We start from the raw sequence: 22,617 nt of genomic DNA on the forward strand, positions 1-22,617 counted from the left end.
TGCGTTTGATTACGTTGCCCGCGCTTGCCGCAGCGCGCTGTGCCCAGCAGAGGGCAGCAGAGAGCGCTTCCTCCGCGCCGCTCCGAGGCGAAGCTGCAGTCACGCCAAGCGGACTGCGTCAAGCTAGCCACACTTGGTCAGCATGAGACCGGAAAATGGGTGATTTTTTCCTTCATAATAAAAGCATAAACAGACTATTCTTAAGGGTTGAAAATGAATACGTATTGGGCAGTGATACATTGACTAATAAAAAAAGGTAAACTGTGACCTCCAGTCAGTAATCATTATAAGGCAAACAATGACAAATATAAACAAAACATATTTATATTTTCAGCCAGCCTATACAAGTGGGTGACCTATTCTGCAAATAAAAAGGTGGGTAAACTGAATTTAGGTGGGTTTATCTGATTTATTTAATCTTAAGGTCCCATTGAGACTGAGACTCTCTTATTCACAGGAGACTTGGCCAAGAAAACAGCATCAAGGCAAACATTCATTCCAGCAACCAGGGAAATAATGGAGGGCAAACCCACCTTGAAACAGTTTACTCTGCTTTTAGGTTGACATAAATCTTCATGGCATAAATTCATGTTTTTTCATAGTGTATTTTCAAAAAGACTCAAAAACAACATTTATACAACACTACTTGGAAAGATGTCTGCTGTCTTTCCATTCCATTTAAACCTATAGCTCTGCATGTTCTGCCCATATTTCTTTTTATATGTCACCTTCATCTGTAAGCCTGATCATGTGAATAGCTTTCAGTGCACATTTGCAGATCTGGACACATTTCGGTATATTTGTCCTGGTTGTGTGAACAGCTTCAAACCTATAAATCTTGCAACGAAGAAGCTGCATCCTTTTACTTATTCACTTGTGATTTTCTCAATATGTTCTCTTGTTGTAACTGGGTTAGGGTTAGAGTCACTTCTCTTCTTGTCCTATTCTTATCTGTGACCCAGTTTCTCCACGGGGAATCATTTAAAGTGTCATCTAATCTGATCTCATGGGTGTCATTTGAGTTCAGCAAGATGTGGCATTTGCCATTCTTCAGTCTAAGAGCTCCACTTGGTCGACATAAACTGATTAAAAAACGCTGCCTGATGCAAGGGAATTAAGGGCTTTTATTTTGAAAGCAGTAATCGGAAGTCGCCTTTCTCACCCCGGCGAGCTTGACCGCGTTCAGTCGAGCACGGTAGCTGATAGATAGTAGAGAGAGGGGAGAGAGAGAGAGAGCGAGAGAGAGAGAGAGAGAGAGAGAGAGAGAGAGAGCACCCACCCTGGTCGCTGGGCTTTCTAGCTCTATCAAACCCTCCTTCACCAACACACCAAAACATTTTCCGTCTAGCTGCTAGGCGGACCCACATTCAGACACAGATACAACACAAAATAAATTATATATTTTTTTTCGGAGCTGAAGAAGAAGCAGAAGAAGAAGCAGCAGAAGAAGCAGCAGCAGCAGAAGAAGAAGAAACCCTTTTTTTTTGACGTGCGAGAGACAGGGGAGAGACATGGCCACGACAACCTGTACGCGATTCACAGACGAATATCAGCTATACGAAGAGCTGGGGAAGTGAGTGTCGGTTGTTATTATTATAATTTTTTTTGATTTTTTTTTTTTGTTATGGTTTGCGGTTGGGTTGCCAGTTAAAGTGTGTGTTATCTGTACAGTTGCAGGCTATTTGCAGGCAGAGCAGAGCGAGCTGCTGTGTTGACGGTTAGGGCTTTTTCTGGGTGACAGCTCTCAAAATACTGCTGCTCTCTCTCTCTTTCTGAGAGTCTATCTCTCTCTCTCTCTCTCTCTCCTCTGTGACTCTCTCTCTCTGTCTCTCTCTCTGTGAGTCTTTCTCTCTCTGTAAGTGTATGTGTCTCTTTCTGAGGCTGTCTCTTTCTGTGTGTCTATCTTTCTCTCTTATCTCTCTCTCTCTCTCTCACACCTTGGGTCAATGCTTCTCTCTCCTCTCACTGTGGGTCTGTGGGTCTCTCTGTGGGTCAGTGTCTCACTGTTTCCGTGGGTCTCTCTTTCTCTCTCTCTCCCTCCCTCTCTCTCTCGCTCTCTCTCTCTCTGTGGGTCAATGTCTCTCTCTTTCTGTGAGTCTATGTCTCGCTTGCTCTCTCTCTTTCAATGAGTCTCTCTGTCTTTCTCTGAGTATGTTTCTCTCTTTCTTCGAGTGTATCTCTCTCTTTCAATGAGTCTATCTCTCTCTCCCTGTGAGTGTATCTCTCTCTCTCTCTGTGACTTTGTGTCTCTCTCTCGTTCTGTGAGTCTGTCTCTGTCTCACTTCAATTCAGTTAAGTTCAATTATGCTTTATTGTCATGACTGTTAGGATACAATGTTGCCAAAGCAGTATGGAATCTTTATAGTCACAATGTGTCATCGTAACATACATTGTATCAATATGTATATGATTAGAATGCAAAAGGCATTCTCATTATGTGAGTCTACCTCTCTCTCTCCCCCCCTTACTCTCTTACTATCTCTCTCTCTCTCTCTATCTCTGTCTCTCTCTCTCTCTCTCTCTCTCTCTCTCACTCTCTCTCTTTATGTCTCTCTCACTCTCTCTCTTTATCTCTCACTCTCTCTTTATGTCTCTCTCTCTTTATCTCTCTCTCTTTATGTCTCTCTCTCTCTTTATATATATATATCTCTCTCTCTCTCCCTCTCTCTCTCTCTCTCTCTCTCTCTCTCTCTCTCTCTCTCTCTCTCTCTCTCTCTCTCTCTCTCTCTCTCTCTCAAAAATAAATAAATAAATAAATAAAAAATTATTTGGGTCAATGACACAATGTGCATTTTGTGTGTCCAAATCCAAAGAAACAAATGTAATACATCAATTTATTCTGCAATATCTGCTCCATGTCACGTGTATTGAAATGCAAGTTATTTTTTTGAGTTCTGGTGTTCCAGAGTCTAAAAATGTAAGGCGGTGCAACGGTCCGAACTTACAGGCAGAGAACAAAACTGCAATAAAAAGGTTATTTTCCTCAATACGATTCTTAATCAAATAGTTCTATGCTTTTTAGATGCTACAGTGATTCAAGTTTGTAGGTTTTCAGTAGTGATACAGAAGGTGAAAGTTTTTTACATGGTGGCACCACTTGACAGTTGGTAAGATCAGAAATTATAACATCTATAAGACAGATATGTGTATGCAGAATACATTCTTGTGGACTTCAAAATGCATTTTAAATGCATTTTGGTCAGTTTATTCTGCCCTCTTTTCAAAATCTTATTTGTCATTGACCCATTTGTACCTATAGATGATATTGATTTGAGGTATATTTTGGATGCTGGAAATAGGAATACATTTTGCTGTTGAAAACTTATATCTGTTTATGCTGAATATCAAGTATTTCGTCCATTCAAAATATATTTCAAATGAATGTCGTCAATGTGCAAACACATTAGTGGCCAGTTTTTTTTACATTTCTGGACTGAGAAACGTGTTGTCATATGAATACAAGTAGTATTTGCTCATTGGACATTAGCAGAGGAAGTTACACTCCTCTCTTCCAGGCTTTTTGCAACATTGTGGTGGCAGATAACACAAGATAAGACATCCCATGCTGGCAGAAGACAAAACGAGACCTCTTCTTGCTCTGTAACCTTTTACACTAGCCAGTTTTTCTTGCGGGGTATCTTATGAATTGAAAATGACATAATATCCCTTCACGAGGAAGAACCCTACCCTACAATACATTTCAGAAGGATACCGATACAAATATCACAGCAAAATAGGGCTGGGCGATATGGTTGAAATCAATATCATGATAATCATAAGGATTTTTCTCGATATCAATATATATCACGATATGGTTCATGTATGCAAAATCATGTTAAATAATCAAATTAATGTTCATCTCATTGAACCGAATGGTAATGTTAGGTGTGATGTCAAACAAAACAGAAATATTCAAATAATATTCCTACCATACCTCATTTTATCAGAGTTTTTAAGTAAAATTTGCTTGTCATCATCAATTCAGACAGCAGAAATGTGTGTCACGATATCAAAATATCTTCATATCATCACGATATGATTCCACTGAGAGACGATAAACGATAATATTGAATTATCGCCCAGCCCTACAGCAAAACATGAAATTATCATGCAGCTAGGACACGTGAAAGAAATGATACCACAGAAAATCCTATAGAAATGCTATTGGAGATTACAAAATGGCATAAAGTACAATACGGACACTATAAACTCACTCACTCACTACTGAGTGTCACAAATACCATAAGAGATAAGAAACAAAAGGTCAGTAAGATCTCTAAACTCACTATGGAGCTCCGGACACACACTATAAGTCCTTACAGGAGTCTCATAGTGATTTTTCATTACGATAGTGCTGTGCTGTGTGTGAGGGAAACGATTGAGAAATCACTCCTCATTAGGCCGTATGTTGTTTACCTTGCTGTCATGCATCTCGCTGGTGTTGTGTGATTATCATGCATATCACTGGATATTTACTGATAGCTTGATTGGCCCCATGCAGAGCAGACACTGCTGGGATGATACCTGTGCCATGTTGAAAAAAAACAAAACAAAAAAGTACAATGTACATTTCATATTTCTTTGTATGTGTCGTGGAATATAGGCAATGCTCTGATTTCATTTTGAGTAACAGTGAAAGTGACACTTATTACTCCTTTAATGTTCCTATAGGGACTCAGTAGTGAGTTTATAGTGGTGTTATTGTACTTTATGTTATTTTTTATCTTCTTTAGTAACTGTATATTACTCCTATAGGGACGTGTAGTGTGTCTGCGGCACTTGATGGTGAGTTTAAATTGATATTATTGTACTTTATGAGTTTTTTTTTCTCTAGGGACCTATAGTTTTGCTGTGGTATCCTCCTAAAATTTATTGTAGGATTACTATAGCTCTCTTAGGTAAAGGACAGCCCACACCGATAGTTCAATAAGCCACACTCTCATCACAGCGTCTCTTGCTGTTAAATAACAATGACCCTGATTGGGAATCAATGAATAGCAGTGATAAAGATTATGAATAATACAATGAATGTGTTTTCCTGCAGAGCTATTAGCATGTTATTTACTGTCATCTGTGGCTTGGCTTTGAAAAGAAACAGCGGTCAGGTTTCTCCCAGGTTCACACTCACACACTGACCTGTCATTCCTTGCCAGGGCAGAAAATTATTTTGTGGTGACTAACTGATTAACTGTGATTAACTTTTTTGTTGTATCCACTTTCCCTCAATCTGCATCGTCTAATTCTACTTAGGTTAGTGATTTCCTACATTACATTTTCCAGAATGTCTTTCAACAACCCCCAGAGAACAGGCGTGAACTTGTTGCATTCAATCAGAGGTGGGCATATGGCTTATAAATATAGCTAGCCACACTGGAGCATGTCTGTGATTGCGGCTGCACCCCTGACTCAGAATGCAACCTGTCTTGTGGCTGCATTGCATTCTGCTCTATTGAAGCTGGTGTGAGTGGAGAAATTGGTCTCTCTCTCCTCTTCTACGATGGATTTCTCCCTGTATGATTGTTGAACGTCTCTTGGTGCAAAATGGCGGCTCTAGAAAGAAGCCCTCGCTCTTTGATTCTGAGGGACTGACACCAAAACCTGACGTTTACCATTGATGTTTTAGCTCGAAGAAGCTAACAGTGTGAGTGTTTTAGGATATTTTCTCTAACACTTTGGTTCACTGGCCACAGTGAATGTTGGAATACAAAGTTAAACATCTGCTTTCACTATTGCAGCAGTTTTTTTTATGTAGAAATGAACCCAAATGTTGGTTGGTAGTGTTCGACCGACATGGGTTTTTGAAAGCCAATGCTGATTGTTGGATTAAATCTGCTAATAGGCAACATTTTGCGCTAATGTTCAATACTCAGAAGTGATTTATTTTCAATTTGCCAATTTTTATGCTCAAAAATGACAAGTATTCAGTGTTTCCCCCCAGAATCTTATTCTTGGCAGGGTGGAAAAGCCTCCTCACTGAAACCCAGACTAATGAAACTGTTTCATGTGGGTAGCAGTTTGCTAAAGCAGGGTTACCCAGTTCACCTATTCAGTGGTAGGAAACCCACTTACTGCCTTTGTGAAGACTTAATTCTCAAAAACAGCATTGAACAATTAAATGGAGAAAATAAACATAAAATATGCTGAGAAAATACAATTTCACTGCAGGTTTTACAGAGTTTTTATGTAGCTGGCTAGCCATATCTGGCTGCTATCTGATATTTAATAAAAGCCCAATATCAGATCGATATATCAGTCAAACCCTAATGGTTGGTCACTGCTAGAGTAGACAAACAGACCAGACAGATTTACCACTCTGCTCCTTGTATCGCATGTCTAATAAATACTGTGAGGTACTTATGCTGCTTTCCTCGTGCTCGGTTAAAAAATGCATTGGTGATGAGCCGATCAGTCTTCAGACGTTCCTCGGTTATGCACGTTTCCAAACCTCTACACAAAACACTCCAGTCAAACGAAATGGCTTTGAAGCGCTCTGTTATGAGAGAGGCTAATCTCTCGTGGACGGATCTTATTATTCACACAGTCACATTGAGCTCAGAGGACGGAGCACAGGTGTGAATGGCTTGGCATCCTCGCGATAATGCTTTTGGTAACGGGGTAATACTAATCCGACATCTAAGGCGAGGTAATTGTCTCTCTGACTCTCTCTGTCTCTCTCTCTCTCTCTCTCTCTCTGCTGCGGTGTCACTTCCTGAGCTTGTGGCACTAAAATGACTTCATTGTTCATTTTATGTCTTTGTGGCAAACTTTTTATGTCTAGGCCTGCGCCCACATTTTCTGAAGCAAATTTCCTCCCAGTTCACTTAGATTTTGTGGGCTGTTGCGTCAGGCATTATTTAGAAAATATACTTTTACATATGCCCCTATCAATATGATGATATCAGATATACCAGTATCCTTGCATAGTTCATCAATAATACACAGAAAGGTTAGCACAAAAATGCCACCCCCAAAGCATTGGGGGTGGAAAGGAAAAGGTCTATACAAAAGCTATAATTTATGTTGATAGGATAATGATTTAAGCCAACAAGCAATACATTTAGTGGTCAAATAGTTTTTAACGTATCTTTTTGTCACAATTACTCATCGAGACACAAATTCAGTAGATGCCTCCCAAAAATACGTCCATCTCTCACACAACTGCCAAAAGGAAATCTGTATCAGCAGATAGAGCTTATCAGATGTTAAATTTCCTCCCCATTTGTTTTTTTAAATCACTCTAAATGTTGTCTCAGCTGGACTCTAGTTCTGAGAATATGAATTTACAAATCCTAGTGTACTTTATTTGTCTACATTATGGGAACATTGTACGGCTCTAACAATGCGCCAGGAGTTTAGAGTTACAAAGTTACAAAGCCATCAACTGCTTAAAGCAACAATTTCCCCCCAAATAATTTGGGAACCCATTTAAATCTCTCCATGTCCCGCTTCTGGTTGCCAAACCACACATTGAAAAACACTGATTCACAGCCTATTACCCTATCTAATGGTGTGTATGTCTCTATGTGTGTGGTACAGCATATTTAGCTTTGACAATAGATACTGCCTCACCGAGTGTGAACTTTCCAGGCACAGCTGGGGGGTTTGGTATCAGTGACATATACAGTATACTATATGTGTGTGTGTGTGTGTGTGTGTGTGTGTGTGTGTGTGTGTGTAAAACTAACTTTATGAGTGTGTGCGTGTGTAAAACTAACTTTATGAGTGTGTGTGTATGTGCGTGTGTAGTTGATGTATCCCTTGCAATCCATGTACGCAACTGTTTGTCAGTGCGTCTCTTCCTATCGGGTTTGTGTGCAACTCGCTGGTGTGTGTGTGTGTGTGTGTGCATGTGCATGTGTGTGCATGTGTGTCTGTCTCATTTCCCAGCAGCCTCCAGTCATGCCAGCTATGTGGGGCGAGGTGCGGGGGGCCGTGTGGCCTTCTCTGCCCCCCTCTCCTCCCAGTCAATTGACATGGGGTCTGGGGAGTGAAAGGGGGAGTGAGGTGACTATAAATCACTTTAATGTCTCTGGTGAGACATGGCCACTAATGAAAAGCACTTTGTTAACACATTGATTCCTCGCCGCTGGGCTAAGTAGACAGGCCAGACGCCGGGATCTGGCACTTCAAGCCGCTCCGATACGAGCGGGTTCCCGTCGTCGTTTGTTGTCGGGAGATGTTGAAATCTCCCCAGCGAGGCCCGCGTGTTTGAGTGTGTTTTCACAGAGCCGCTTCCCAATCCCTGCTCCTCTATGTCGTTGGTCAGCCGGGCTCACGGCTGTCACCTCTGACCCTGACCCTGTCGCTAGTCTAAATTCACTCTGTCTCTGTGTGGAAGCAGACCGGTGGCACCAGTCAGCCTTTCACTGTCAACACTGGCAGTGAGACTGGGGCTGATCAAAACCACTGGGGCCAGGAAGGCCGTGTGTCTTTGAAGCCAGTTCGATGTGTTTCAGTTTGACCTTTTTTATGCAAAAAAAAAAAAAAAAAAATCCAAGTATTAAGTGTTTCCCCCAGAATTGTCTTCTTGTCAGGGTGGAAAAGCCTCTGAAGCAGCATTCAGATCATCATGGAACACTAAAACTCTGAAACCCAGACTAATGAAGTCCTTTTAGGGTCAGCAGCTCTTTAAGGCAGAGTGACACACAGCACCTATTTGATGGTAGGGGAAGTGCTGGGATACGTTCTCTTGATACAAAAAAAAAAAAATGAACAATTAAATGAAAAACGCAAAGAAAATATAATTTCATTGCAGGTTTTACAGACTTTTTTTTTTTGACGTTTTTATGACAAATCGATATATCGGTCTAACCCTACTTGCATTTGTGGCCAGACCCAACACACAGTAATGCAAACCTCAAACTTGTGAAAGGATAAATCTGTGAGTTAATCACCTCTGTTAGAAATTTGGCTGTAATATACAGATTTGTGCCTATTAGGGGAATCATTTTTATTGTCTCAGATAATCTGTGGACAGCCCATAGCCCATAATGCACCACCACCCTGCCATCTTGGACCAAGCCAGCCAAGCTGGGATTGACTGACTGTCATTCGAATGCTTTACTTCTGTTAGGTGAAGCTGACTACAGGCTTGATGCTGGTGTTTCATTATTTCTGATGGGTGATGCAGACTACAAGCTCCTTACCTGCGTATTCACAGTGTCACCGATGTTGCAGCAGAAGGTCACAGCAAGAACGCAGCAGAGCAGAGAGAACAGAGGCTGCATCTACAGTATTACATACATTACAAATAAAAATGATCAAATGGAGCCCAGGCTAAATGTGAAGCGTAGTGTAGTCCTTGTTCGCTCTATAGGTTTTCATTTTTTGGTTTTAAAGTACTTTATTTAAGTTTTCAATGTTTGTGCATCATGACAGGTTTATTAAGGTTAGGACCTGTTCACATAAGCCCGGGTTTGTTCTTAAACATATGTTTCAGAGCCCATTTTAGCTCTCTATCTCACATGCCACATGTCTTCACATTATGTAGAATGTGCTGACTGCGTGTTGGGAACCTCATGGGAGCCTATTAGGCAGACAAACCCTGGCAGCGTAGTCTATTAATGTAGCTAGCCACACTTAGCGTGTGAGCGAGTGACATCAGGTCTGTTCTGCGTTGGGCCGGGAGAAATGCTAGCTGTGCAGAAAAATTTCTCAGCAAAAGCTTGCATAGCCATTAAGTTAGCCGACGTCCTCCACGGCTCTCATTGTCGTTCGTCAAGAAATTGCAGGTGTGCCAATGATGCCTTTCCATTAAATGATGATGAATGACGCAATTAGAGAAACCGTAACATATTACTTCAACCAGGCTTCAGACAGGAACCTGTTTGACTTTGCCTTATGACTGAGAGCTGCTCATTTGAGCATTGAAGCGGAACTTAGTGAACATTTGTTTCTGTTTCTGTGTTTACAGGGGAGCCTTTTCAGTGGTGCGCAGATGTGTTAAGCTGTGCACAGGACAGGAGTATGCCGCCAAAATAATCAACACCAAAAAGTTATCTGCAAGAGGTAAGCACAAGCACAATTCAGCCTTTTTGTCCACAGGTAGAGCTGACTCTGTTATAGTGGACCATGTTAAATGTACTGCAATTGAGACTGTAGCCCAGTGGTTTGTAAAATGGGGCCTGGGGACCACCAGGGGTCCTTCAAGGGGTCCCAGGGGGTCTCCAACAAAACGAGGTATAGTTTAATTTCGCTATTGTTTCACTCCCTGGAAGCACAGTGAGTGAATGTGTAAGAATGACTAAATTGTTAATAGTTTCACTGTCCCAGCGGTTACCTCTCCACCTACAGTGTAGACAGTTATATAATTCTGTATCTGAGTCATATCTAACAAAAAAAAAAACCTTGTTGGCATTCTTTAGGCCAAAATTTGATCAAACAGGTTTCTGTGGATGAGATAATGAGGTAGATCAGACAGACAGAGATGCGTGGCAGCAAAGTATAAATACAATTATACTGATTCTGTAGCTGTCTCTGGTGAAGTGGCCTGCAGTGGGCTTTTTACAAACACCAGCCCTGTTTGTGATAGTTATACTAATTGATGAATAACAGTGTTGTTTTTCCCTGGGCTTCACAGACAAAATATGACACATAGACACATAGAATCTACCTGGTCAGAAACGCCTTTCATAAACAAAAGAATTTGGCAGAAATAGAAGTCATTTTGCTATAAAGCAGCTCATCAACTCAATTATATAAAGGACAATAGAACATAAAATCAATGGATTCATTTGGTGATCTAAAATAGTGATCGAAATTACGCTTATTCTACTGTTGCACTCATTGTAAGTCGCTCTGGATAATAGGATAATGCCTAAAACATTAAAATGAAATATAATGTTCTTAATAAGACAGTATGTTCTTTCTTTAGGTTTATACCAGAGATCAACGTGCCATTTTTCCTTCATAAATAAGAAATCATTTCTTTTTAACACCCTAATTAGTGTCACACGCTGTCCACCCAGTAACGGTTTTAGCCAAAGCCAAGGCCAAATGCCACGGCCGTGAGCTCCAAGCCGGCTCCACAATGGCCGCCGTGGCTCGTCACACCACCAGTTGCCCAGTGTAAATCTCCTGCTGCCCCTGCGGCCTCGTAACTGGAGCCCCGCCGCCGAGGCTCTGCCAGGTGGCACCGCACTGACACTTTACTGTCACCCTGCCCTCACACACACACACACACACAAACACACACACACACACACACACACACACACACACACACACATATACACATACACACACACACGCAGCCACTGCTTGTGTGTGAAAATGTTGAGTGTGGTGAACAGGCATTTTAACAGGCATTAGCGGAGGGCATCAACCTAGAATATCGAGGTCTGGTCGTATCTGTTTGTCTCCGTTTTTATGTGCCATCACTGCGGGACTCTTACTATTACAGCTAAAATGTTATGTGTACTGATCATGATGAGAACTCACAATTATTAGTCTGGATGATTTGTGGAAAAAAATGTTTTAAGGCACTTTTGGCATCATATATCAACATGCTGACTAGTTCAGACTGCAGTAGACGTTCTGAATGAAACGTGTCAGTGTTGCAGCCTGGTCTGAAATTTTGTTAAATGAGCACAGTGTCTTAAAATTCACCAACCCGGGTTCAATTCCCAACCCATGTCAGGGAAGTTTTCATTTTTAGAGAAAGCTTTTCTTATTTATCCATGACCAAAGCCTTAGCCTAAGCATAACCACATTGTTTTAGTTGCCTAAACCTTTTCATGTGACTTGATTTCTGGGCCTATCTCTAACCATAAATCACAAATTAAAGTATAGTTTAGTAGATGATTTGCAGTGATAAAATATAGAAACAAAGCGTTTAAAAAACACACTGATAAAATATGATCGTAAAAAGCACAGAAAGAAGCGATACAATTACTTATTTGTTCAGGTGAGGTAAAAAACAAAACAAAACAGGGAGGGCTTGTAACAGCATTTTACTTCAAAACAAAAGAAAGAAAGAAACAAACTAAAATGAAACTAGATGACAAGCAAAGACACAGCTGTTTGGAAATAAGAATCCAAATGACAGCATGGTGGAAAATGGTAGAACAACAAGAATGACAACATCCTTCTCCTCCTACTCCTGCTATAATAATCTAAATTTCTACATAATTAAAAAAAAAAAAAATCTAGATGTTCATGTGAACGTGGCATCCCGCGTGGGCCGTATCCCATCATCCTCCGCAACAGTTATGTCACTCTTGTCATGTTGTGACTCTGTGTCAGTGCAGCGAGCAGCTTTAATGAGATTAACCCCATCGCCAGATTATCCTGCTCCTATTAGCGTGAGGCTAACGGTTAATCCCAGCGATTGGCTTGATGAGACTGCATACATCACCACACACACAAACACACACACACACACAGAATGATGATCCACCCATAGGGTTGCACTGTAGCTAAGCCTATACGTTTCACTCCAGCTGCTTTTTCAGCGAGCGCAGCTGCTTGCAGCTTTCCTCCATATTTCCGAGGCGCGGCATGATCTCCCCATTTCAATATTTGACCTGAGTGAGTGAGTGGTGCGCGAGGCTTGTGCTGCGCTCCTTACTAATGGATGAGCCATGTTCCATGAAACGGCAGAGCAATGTTAGAGCCGGCAGAGCTGCTGCATACTACTTCTACTCCAGGTCCTATTTATAGCCGCATGACCTATCTGACATGGGCCGCTACCGCCGGGTTTTATGGCAGCCCCCGACTCGCTGCCCCAGTTTAGAGGTGGGATTTGGTTTTAGCGCGTTATGTTTAAGATGGTATTTCTCGGTCGGCAGGTAGGGTCGGTGAGCGTAGAGCCGTGGTCGCAGAGACTTCAGAGGAGCGTTTTGTTTGGGATCGGCAGATGGAGATGGTAGCAGCGCAGGGGAGGGAGGGGTCAGGCGAGAGAAGGCACCCCAGGCACTTGGCAGCTGAGGGCCATGCGCCTGTACGCCTACATGCCTTTAGCACGGGACTCTCATCTGACTCTCTCTCTCTCTCACACACACACACACACGCACACACACACACACGCACAGACATTCAGAGACCCATAGGCACACAGAGCAGAGGAGGTAAGACCGTGATACACTCAGTCGACTGCTAGTTGAACTCTGTATTAATAAACAGTTCCAGTTACCACAACAAAAGACAAGGGATTTCTTTTTTTCTTCTGGCCTAAACATTAAAACCTCGTCTTCTCTGGCTGCACTCACGATGATTCACTCACTCAAAAGTCTCAAATACCACTTGGTTATGATAGTAGACAGACTAGTGTTTAGCTAATAATAGTCTTAGCCCACCAGTTGCAGTTGTAGCCTAGGTGTGAGTGTGAAGCGAGAATGGAAGAGATACTATGAGCAAAAGATTGCACATAACTTACAACACACACAACCTGACTCCTAGCTGTCATAGCAGATGACTGATTGCTTGAATCCTCTGTGTGTAAGACAACCCCCCCCCCCCCCCCCACACGCACACACACCCCCACCCTTCCCAGCAGCCAAACGGTTAATGCCGTCTGCCACATGTCAACAGGAAATGTAGGGCGGGTCTGTTGGGCACAGCTTCCAGCCAATCACAGAGCTTGTTTATCAGCAGGGGACATTGGACAGAGGTTGCCAGAGGTTGCTATATGGCCCTTTAATATAGCATGATAGAGATCAGTTGTGTGTGTGTGTGTGTGTGTGTGTGTGTGTGTGGTGTTTGAGATTCACCTGCAATGCAGTAGCAGTGATCTGACCTGGTTTTGGCCAGCCAGCTTTATGTCATTGGACAGTAAGGCACTGGACTGGGTCAATGTCAGATAACCAGGACGGCTGCAGTAACCTCAGTTTCTCTGTATTAATCCATATCATACAAGCCGTACTAACAACTATAGGTGTATTAATCCATATGTGTAAGTAATCCATACTTTCCCCGTATTTCCCACCAATATACAGTCTACTTGACATGCTGAAATTGTCAGCAGCATAACGCATAACGATTTGTTAATTTTCATGTTTTAACTTAAATTGAAGGATTTACACACTTCAGGCTTTCAAAACAATTAGAAACAAAAGAATTAACAAAAAAATGCATGGTTGTCAAGCATAAGACAAGGCTGCATTTCACACTCCATTTTGGAGATATGAGGTCTGTTTATGTAGCCCCATTATTGTTAGCATTCTATTTTTTTTATTTTTTTTTTATAATTTCTATTGTTTTTATTGCTTGTTTTCTATTCTATTTTTGTGCTATTTGTCTTTTTCCCTTCTGAATCTTATTACTTTTGCTGCTGCAGCGACCTAATTTCCCCACAGGGATCAATCCACTTTCATGTTAACTTACTCTAGAAAGATCCCATGTCCATCCGTCCTGCCATTACACACCATTAGGTGTATAAGAAACAAAATTCTGAGGTATTTAAAGATGGCGACATCAGTCCTCCCTGACCACAGTGCAATCTGTATTTCCAGTATTTCTGGCCAGTGTCATGCTATTTGGATTTGGTTTGCGTTGGGAGGGTTATGACGTTAAATCTTGAGGTGGCTGTCTTTCTACATCTGCTCCCCTCTTGAGAATTCACTCCTCATTGGTGATGATTAACGTAAAAAAAATCACCCTCCTCTACTCTCCTCTCCTTTCATTTTGTTGCCACGTTGCAGCAGCTAAAAGAGCAGTTTCTACTGGACAAACATGCAAAACTCTGAGATATTCACCCACATTTACCAACACACACACACTCCAGTCGACTCCAGTGGATGCTGTCCTTGGGTTATCTCACTCAGTGTACGCATTGCTTACGCTCTTGCTGAGCATCTATCTCCTCCTCCTCTCTCTACCTCGTCTTCGTCCCCTCAGGACCCGTCCTCATCCTCCTTCCCTTCTTCTCCTCTCCCCTCATCTCTTATTTACCATGCTGCATCACGGAAAGGCCAGGCATAGCAGGCTCAGTATTTGACTGACTGACTTACTGACTGACTGACTGACTGCAGAACCACGCTACTATCATCTGTCCATCCATCCATCCATCCATCCATCCATCCCTCCATCCATCCATCCATCCATCCATCCATCTATCCATCCACCCTCCATTAACCCACTCTTTGTTCTCAGCTTGTACAGAAGCCAAAACAAACACTGTCATTATTCAGCCGACTAGCTGTACACAAAACACCTGTCACGGTAACATGAAATGAGGCTGCGATAACATAGTCCTGTGTCATCTTGACAATTTGTCCACCACTGTCACATCAGCTGCCTATAACCCCCCACCCCCCCACCCCTCAGGCTATCTCACACAGCCCATATGGACAGTTGTGCTGTCTTTATACAGAACAGTCAGAGGTAGCAGCCCTTACAAAACCTTTACATGAGTGAGCTGTCATAGGTCTCCCATCTGTCATTCACATTGTTGGCTGTAGGTTTATCTCCCATTGATCCAGCCAGGCTGAAGCCAGGAGGGATAAAGGACCTGAGTAGCAGCCTTCCCTGTTACAGAGGAGGTTGTATATCTCATCTTAAGTCAATCTCCAGCTGCTAATCCCAAGAAAGCAGTTCTCTGTGACTGATACGGTTTGCCAATCCCTGAGGATCTAAAGCCGAGGCGAGAAAAAAGAAATAAAAGAAGGAGAGCTGCACAATTTTCGTTTCCACAGTTAATCACAGAACATTGGTGTGTTGGTAACATTGAAACATTTAATTTCATTTAGAATATTAGCTGTACCTGGAAAGCCAATATGTTGATAAGAAGTTGAAAAGTAGAAGTAAAAATATTTCATCAAGACAAGATAATCAGGATTAGCAGTTTCGCCGTAGTCGTGCAGTCCTCCAAAGAAGTGTGGATAATAAAGGCTCAACCTGGCCATCTGGTAGGCTAAGCTAAGATGAACTTTACCGCTTACTCAAAGCCTTTTCTCTACTTGCACAGTGTAGAGCTTTGATGTCAGCAGATGCCACTGACAGAATGAAATGCAACACTTTTGCTTATGGCATGTTTTTCCACCATTGGACGCTGTAACATGATGGAGAACATATCTGGGAGTGTTGAACACAAGGGGGCAGATGGGTAATATTCAAGACGAGGGACAAAGCCAGTCGAGGCGAGTTTGGCCGGAGTGAAAGTGTGGCGGTTTTTTTTGCCAGGAAACTGTAAACATGTGATCCCCCATAAATGACGCATCTGATTTAGGGCTCAGTTCATGAGCTAAGGACCACACCATCAACCGAATGTAGTTTTACAACATTTAATAACACCGAATATGATTACGATGGTAAAGTTGCGATATTTCAATGGAGTGCGATGATGTTTGAACTGCGGTTTGGGGAAGATGTTGGGGCCGTGGGAACCCTGTGATAGAGAGACAGAGAGGGAGGGATGTGGGAGCTTGGCTTAATGAGAAACAGCAGGACATGTAGGGCAGGTACACTTATAAAAGTAAACAAGAGGAAGAGGTGGAGTTGAGCAGTGGTCCTGCTCCTGAAACTCAGCTATAATAGCTCCAATTAATGTGACCCTCTGGGCCAATTAGTAACAAGTAATGTCACCTGGTTTTCCTGGTAATTGTAGCGTTGGACAGTAATTCTGGAACACAGTGGTGAGATGCATCATTCCCCCAAGTTTTGTCAAAATCCGATCAGCGGTGTCTGAGATATGGCGAGTGATACGTGGAAGAACAAACAAACGATGTAGCTGAGATATGGTTTGCAACGGATGAACAAATCAACACATAAATGGAAAAAGACCTATCCATTGCCTCACCCCCCTTCCACACACACACACACACACACACTCACACACACACACTGAAAAGCTGGAGAACAACTGAATACAGAGAGAGAGAGAGACAGATATGAAGTGAGAGAGGGCAAAGTTCTGACAGGCAAACCAGTCAGTTGAAAAGGGAATTTTCAGCTGACTGAATCTTCAAACAGAAGCGCAAAAGAGGAGACAAGGATGGAGGAGAAGAAGGAGTCAGAGGCAAGAGAATCAAAGAGTAGAGTATCAGGCGTCGGTAGGAGGACCGACAGCAACAATCAGCGGCGTCTTTCTCCTTCGACAGAGCGACAGCAGCAGAGCATTGTGTGTTTTAATCGCCCCTGCCCCCCCCCCCCTCGGTCCCCCCTCTCCTCCTCCACCTCCTCCACTCCTCCACTCCTTTCTCCGCCTCGCTCCTCTCATCTTCTAAGACTATAATCACTAGGTGCTCACTTCACTGTCACTCCTTGATGCGTGTGAGTGTGTGCGCGCGTGTGTATTTGCGTGCACGTTTGAGCGTGCGCATGTATGTGTTGTGTATATGTGTGTGTGTGTGTGTGTTTGTGTGTGAGTGTGTGTGTGTTTGTGCCCATGCATATGTGCATGTGTGTGGGCGAACACATGTTCATGCTTTCCACCGTGCTCTGCATGTATGCACATATGTGGTGGTCCACCCCCTACTGTGTGTGTGTGTGTGTGTGTGTGTGTGTGTGTGTGTGTGTGTGTATGTATGTGGGCTGAGATGCCTGTTTGCTTGACAGCCATGGAATCCAGGTTGGCTAGCATCATTAGTCCATTACATAAGCGTACACACACACACACACACACACCCACACACACACAAATGCAAATGCAAATGCAAATACATACATACGTAGTCTTCCTATCAGACAATCAGCTTGTAGGCTTGTATTCTGACTCAAGAAGAGAAAAATAGCATAATTGTGTTGTTCTTTGATTTGTTCTTCACATCAAATCAAAGCAGTGGAGATTTATTTTTTTCTGGGTCTCAGAAATCCAAACTGAGCAGTTGCCTAAATTGCCTTTGGAAACAAAATATGTAAAGATATTCAGCCTTAGGTTTTTTTTAAATCCATGTACAGTTGTTTGGAGTCCCTGGTTCCTGCATTTCATGGCGTTCCAATCAGAAATTTGATTTTGTGGAGCACACGCATGCATGTGATGTTTTGACTAGGTTTGGTTCGCTGCCTTTCAGTAATCTGATCTCATCATGAATTCAAACTTCCTCCTCCTTCCGCTACACAGGCCAAAACAAGGTGACGTATTTGTTACTGATTGGCCGTGAGAAGGACTGCATCATTCGTGGGGGACGGAATGTTTACTGTTGCCTTGTTTCCTAAGTGTATCAGTTCATTCAGTCACTTAAGGATAACTCCTCTCTCTCTCTCTCTCTCTCTCTCTCCGTCTGTGTCTCTACTCTCTCGCCCTTCAGATCACCAGAAGCTGGAGCGAGAGGCTCGGATTTGTCGTCTACTGAAGCACTCCAACATTGGTGAGGGCCTGTCTCTCTCTCTTATTCCTCCTCTTAGAAGAAAACTCCCAATAAAACCCATTTATTACCACTCATTAGAAAATGTAACCCATTTATTACTACTTATTAGAAAATTTCCCTTGCAGAAAAACCACATGAGTTTCACGTGGAAAAAAACCCATGTGAAACTCATCACATCACATGGGCAATATGTGGAGCACATGTGCTTTTTCAGGTGCTCCACATGTGGTTTTGGAACATTTTCAGGTGCTCCATATGTTATAACGTGATAACACGATTACATGTGATACATGTGGAAAAACATGTGATCACATGGGAAATTCATGTGTTTTTTTCTGTAAGGGTTAACCCATTTATTGGTACTTATTAGAAAGTAAGAGACATTTACTACTACTTATGACATCATAAAACCTAAGGCCCATTTATTACAACTTGATTGAAAATAAGACCCATTTGTGAATACTTCCATTTATTACTATACTATACTATACTATACTATACTATACCATTTATTACTTCATATTACAAATTAAAAATTAGTCATTTATTACTACTTAAGTAAATAATAAGAGTAATTTACAATCACTTACTAGATAACAAGACCCATTTATTCCTAGACCCCCCCCCCACACACACCTCAGGTTGAAGTAGCCTTATATTCAGATTTCACACAGAGGATTTAGCTTACTGTGATTATATATGATTTGAGACTCAATTATCGTGAGTCCCTGTGGTTTATACGATTTATACCCAGTTTCTACGTTCCAACCATACTGAGATGATGAATTGATAATAAACAAACTAAAATAGTAATAAATAAACATTAAGAAATAAACATTTCTCTCTCTCTGTCTCTTACAGTTCGTCTTCATGACAGTATATCAGAGGAGGGTTTCCACTACCTCCTGTTTGACTTGTAAGTCATCCATCCTCCTCTCCTCTCCTCTCCTCTCCTCTCCTCTCCTCTCCTCTCCTATTCTCTTCTCTTCTCTTCTCTCCTCTCCTCTCCTCTCTCTTCTCTTCTCTTCTCTTCTCTCCTCTTCTCTTCTCTTCTCTTCTCTTCTCTTCTCTTCTCTTCTCTCCTCCCATCCCCCTCTTCTTCTCCTCTGTTCCCAGCTTACTACTCACCCACCTTCCCCCCTTTCCCTCCTCTACCTCTTCCTCCTCCTCCTCCTCTTTTCCCCCCGCCCTTCTCCACATATGCAATTACATAACTCTCTCCTATATTCCCCCCCCCCCCCCCCCCCTCCCCACCACCACTAACACCACCACCCCCGCCCTCCACATGCATCTCTCGGCAATTCCCTCTTGTTTCCATGGTAACGGTGTGGGAAGGGGAGGATGGGGGGGGCTAGGGTTGCCGCGGGAAACGAGAAACAAGAAGGGAGTCCTTGCTTCATAGTTTGAGCAGCACCCCCCCGCCCCCCTCCCAATCTAATGACTGACTTAACCCAATACTAATGAGTGTGTGTGTGCGTGTGTGTGTGTGTGTGTGTGTGTGTGTGTGTGTGTGTGTGTGTGTGTGTGTGTGTGTGTGTGTGCACAGGGTGACCGGAGGTGAGCTGTTTGAGGACATCGTAGCCAGAGAGTACTACAGCGAGGCCGACGCCAGGTAGGAGCGCAGCCTTCGCCCCTGTGTGTCTGGAAGGGCTTCTCCTCTTGTCCTTTTATGGTCTGTGTCTTCTTCTGTTGTCTTCTCTCGTCTTCTTCTTCTCCTCCTCTTTTTTCCTCTTTCTTCTCTTCTCTTCACGTCTCTACTCTGCTCTGTTCTTCTTTGCTCTTTTCTCTTCTTTCCTCACTTCTCTTCGATTTTCTTCTCTTCTCGACTCTTTTCTTCTCACTTCTTTACTTTCTTTGCTTTCTCTTTTCTTTCTTTTCTTTTTTGTTTTCTCTTTTCTTTTATCATTCTTCTCTTCTCTGCTTTTCATATCTCTTCTCTACTTTTCTTGTCTTTCCTCTTTTCTTCACTTATTTTCTTTTCATTTATTCTTTTCTCTCTGTACTTTTCTTTAATTTCTACATTTTCTTCCTCCCTTCATCTCTTCTTTTTTCTCCTCTTCTCTTGATTTCTTGTCTCTCTGTTCTCTCTCTCTCTGTTGATTTCACCCTATTCTGCCTCTCGGTCTCTCGGTCTCTCCCTGCTTTCACTGCTATATTACTCATCCCCTTCCTCCCTTCTGTCTTTGCCCTCCTTTTCTCGTTCCCTGTTCTCTATCCATCTTCTATCCTTTGCTTCCTCCCTTACATCACTGCTGCAGTAGTTCACCACTCACACTGACAGGAGAGACCTCATATTAGGGTTTGACCGATATTGGTTTTTGAAGGCTGATACCAGTATTTATTTCAGATTGAATCTGCCAGTAGCTGATTTCTGCTGACATTCAATATGTTTAAAGTAATAATCTGTACCATTTTTGTATAAATAAATATCCATTTTGCTACTCTCTATAGCTATTTCTATATAACCTATACCTAGTTCATGAAAGCTTAACATTTGCTATTCTTCATATACGTCTTTCCTGGGAAAAATCTTCTGGCGCACAAGAAGTGATGCGTTTCACTGCATTTTACAGGCGAAAATACAAACTCCACGCACACTGTTTGATTGACAGGTGATCTCTGGGAAGTGCAGTGCAGACGCACCACAGCGATGAGCGCTTAGCATCAAAGGGAGAGTTACCAACTTTTTTTTTTATAAAACATCAAGTATTCAGTGTTCTTGTCAGGGTGGAAAAGCCTCTGAAACAGCATTTAGACCATTATTAATATTGATGATAATAATAAATTGCATCATATCTGCCGTATTGAAGGTGGCTGATATCCGATTTTTATTCAAATACAACTATCGGCCAACTGATATCGGTCTAACCCTACTGTCTATGCGTTATAAAATGAGCTGATTTGCTCGGGGTGAATTCCAATACTGTTAAGTTGCCCCCTTTCCTTTCTTCTCCTCTTGTGCTTTCACTTATTCTAACAGCGGCAGAGATAAAAACAACAGTGTGCAAGCAGAACAGAGAACAAGTTGCCCTGCCCACCTGTAGTGTGTGTGTGTGTGTGTGTGTGTGTGTGTGTCTGTGTCTGTGTCTGTGCGTGCGTGCGTGTGTGTGCGTGCGTTGTTTGTCCCACTTGTTCCTACCTCTCTCTCTCTCTCTCTCTCTCTCTCTCTCTCTCTTTCTCTCTCTCATTCTTTCGTCTTCATTTTCCCCCAGCTCACTTCTCCATCTTTTCTTTTTCACTCCTCACCGCCATCACCCTTGTTGCTGTATATCTCACTCCCACCACTCATGCTGACTCATCGACAAACACGGTTTACTTCAACTGATGATAGAGGAGGAAGTGTGTGTGTGTGTGTGTGTGTGTGTGTGTGTGTGTGTGGGGGGGGGGGGTTACGGACAATAGGCAGCAGGAGGAGGAAGGAGAGAGATAAAAAGGATAGCTGTGTGTGGGTGTAGGTCCATTCAGTAACATTGTAAGTCTTGTCTGTCTTGTCTTTAGCTCTAGTCTCTACTCCAAAACACTCTTGAGTTGTAGCTTCAGAAGAGTCAGCTCACTCAACCTGAACAAACTGTTTGAGTTTGGCTTTGTTAGCTAGCTAACTAGCCAGCCATCAGGCTAATATAGCAAAGCAACTGATGGTAATGACACCATACAAATACTGGCCACTACTAACACTAGCTTTTACTAGATATGTTAGCTAGTGTGCTAATCAGATGTGTTAACAACATGTCAGTGATGGTTAGCTGATCAGATACTGTGGTTAGCTAGCTAACAAGCTGACATTATAAACACAAAATCAATCAGAAGTATCAGTGGCAAAATGATCAATTCCCAGTCAAAAACAGTTAACGATATCTATTGAATTCTGCTGAGAAGACCAAGTCGTACGTTTAGAAACACAATCAGCAGTTCACAGTCGTTGGCTGCCAGAGGGTGTGTTAGCTGGCAAACAGGAGTCCCATCCCACTGATGCTATATAGCTTTGGCTATGGGAATAACTGAGACACACACACACACACACACACACACACTGACCAGTTGTGTTACTAATTTACACGATGATTTAAAACTCAACAAAAAGTGTGTTCTCATTCATCACCTTCTCTGCCGCTGCACTGGTGCAAATAAAAGCCGTCCCTCTTAATTTGTTGAGTGAAACAGAGTATGGATATTTGGATCACCTCTGTCTGCATTATCATGAAGACAGAGAGGTTGTTGATAGGTTGGATCCTGCTGGGAAATTAACGGTGCCAGCGTGTCTGAGGCAGCCACAGAGAGATTTACAATATAGAAGTCTGACTTTCCATCACTGAGTTTCTGTCCTGTCGGGTGACTCAAACTGATTAAAAAATAGAAAAATGACAGCCCTACT

General features: G+C 42.4%; 1 protein-coding gene across 1 annotated transcript; it reads left to right on the forward strand.

Moving 5' to 3' along the window:
• Positions 1–1,385: 1,385 nt before the first annotated feature.
• Positions 1,386–19,896, forward strand: LOC139638479 (calcium/calmodulin-dependent protein kinase type II delta 1 chain-like). Its single transcript, XM_071512621.1, has 5 exons — positions 1,386–1,573; positions 9,914–10,008; positions 18,186–18,245; positions 19,107–19,161; positions 19,792–19,896. The coding sequence occupies exons 1-5, from the start codon at positions 1,512–1,514 to the stop codon at positions 19,859–19,861; spliced, it is 342 nt and encodes a 113-aa protein (XP_071368722.1). The 5' UTR covers positions 1,386–1,511; the 3' UTR covers positions 19,862–19,896.
• Positions 19,897–22,617: the final 2,721 nt, after the last annotated feature.

This window comes from Centroberyx affinis, unplaced genomic scaffold, assembly GCF_046629955.1.
Source record: "Centroberyx affinis isolate AG114_WGS23_722 - 3 ecotype Tasmania unplaced genomic scaffold, CSIRO-AGI_Caff_v1 ptg006392l_1, whole genome shotgun sequence".
Classification (NCBI taxonomy): domain Eukaryota; kingdom Metazoa; phylum Chordata; class Actinopteri; order Beryciformes; family Berycidae; genus Centroberyx; species Centroberyx affinis.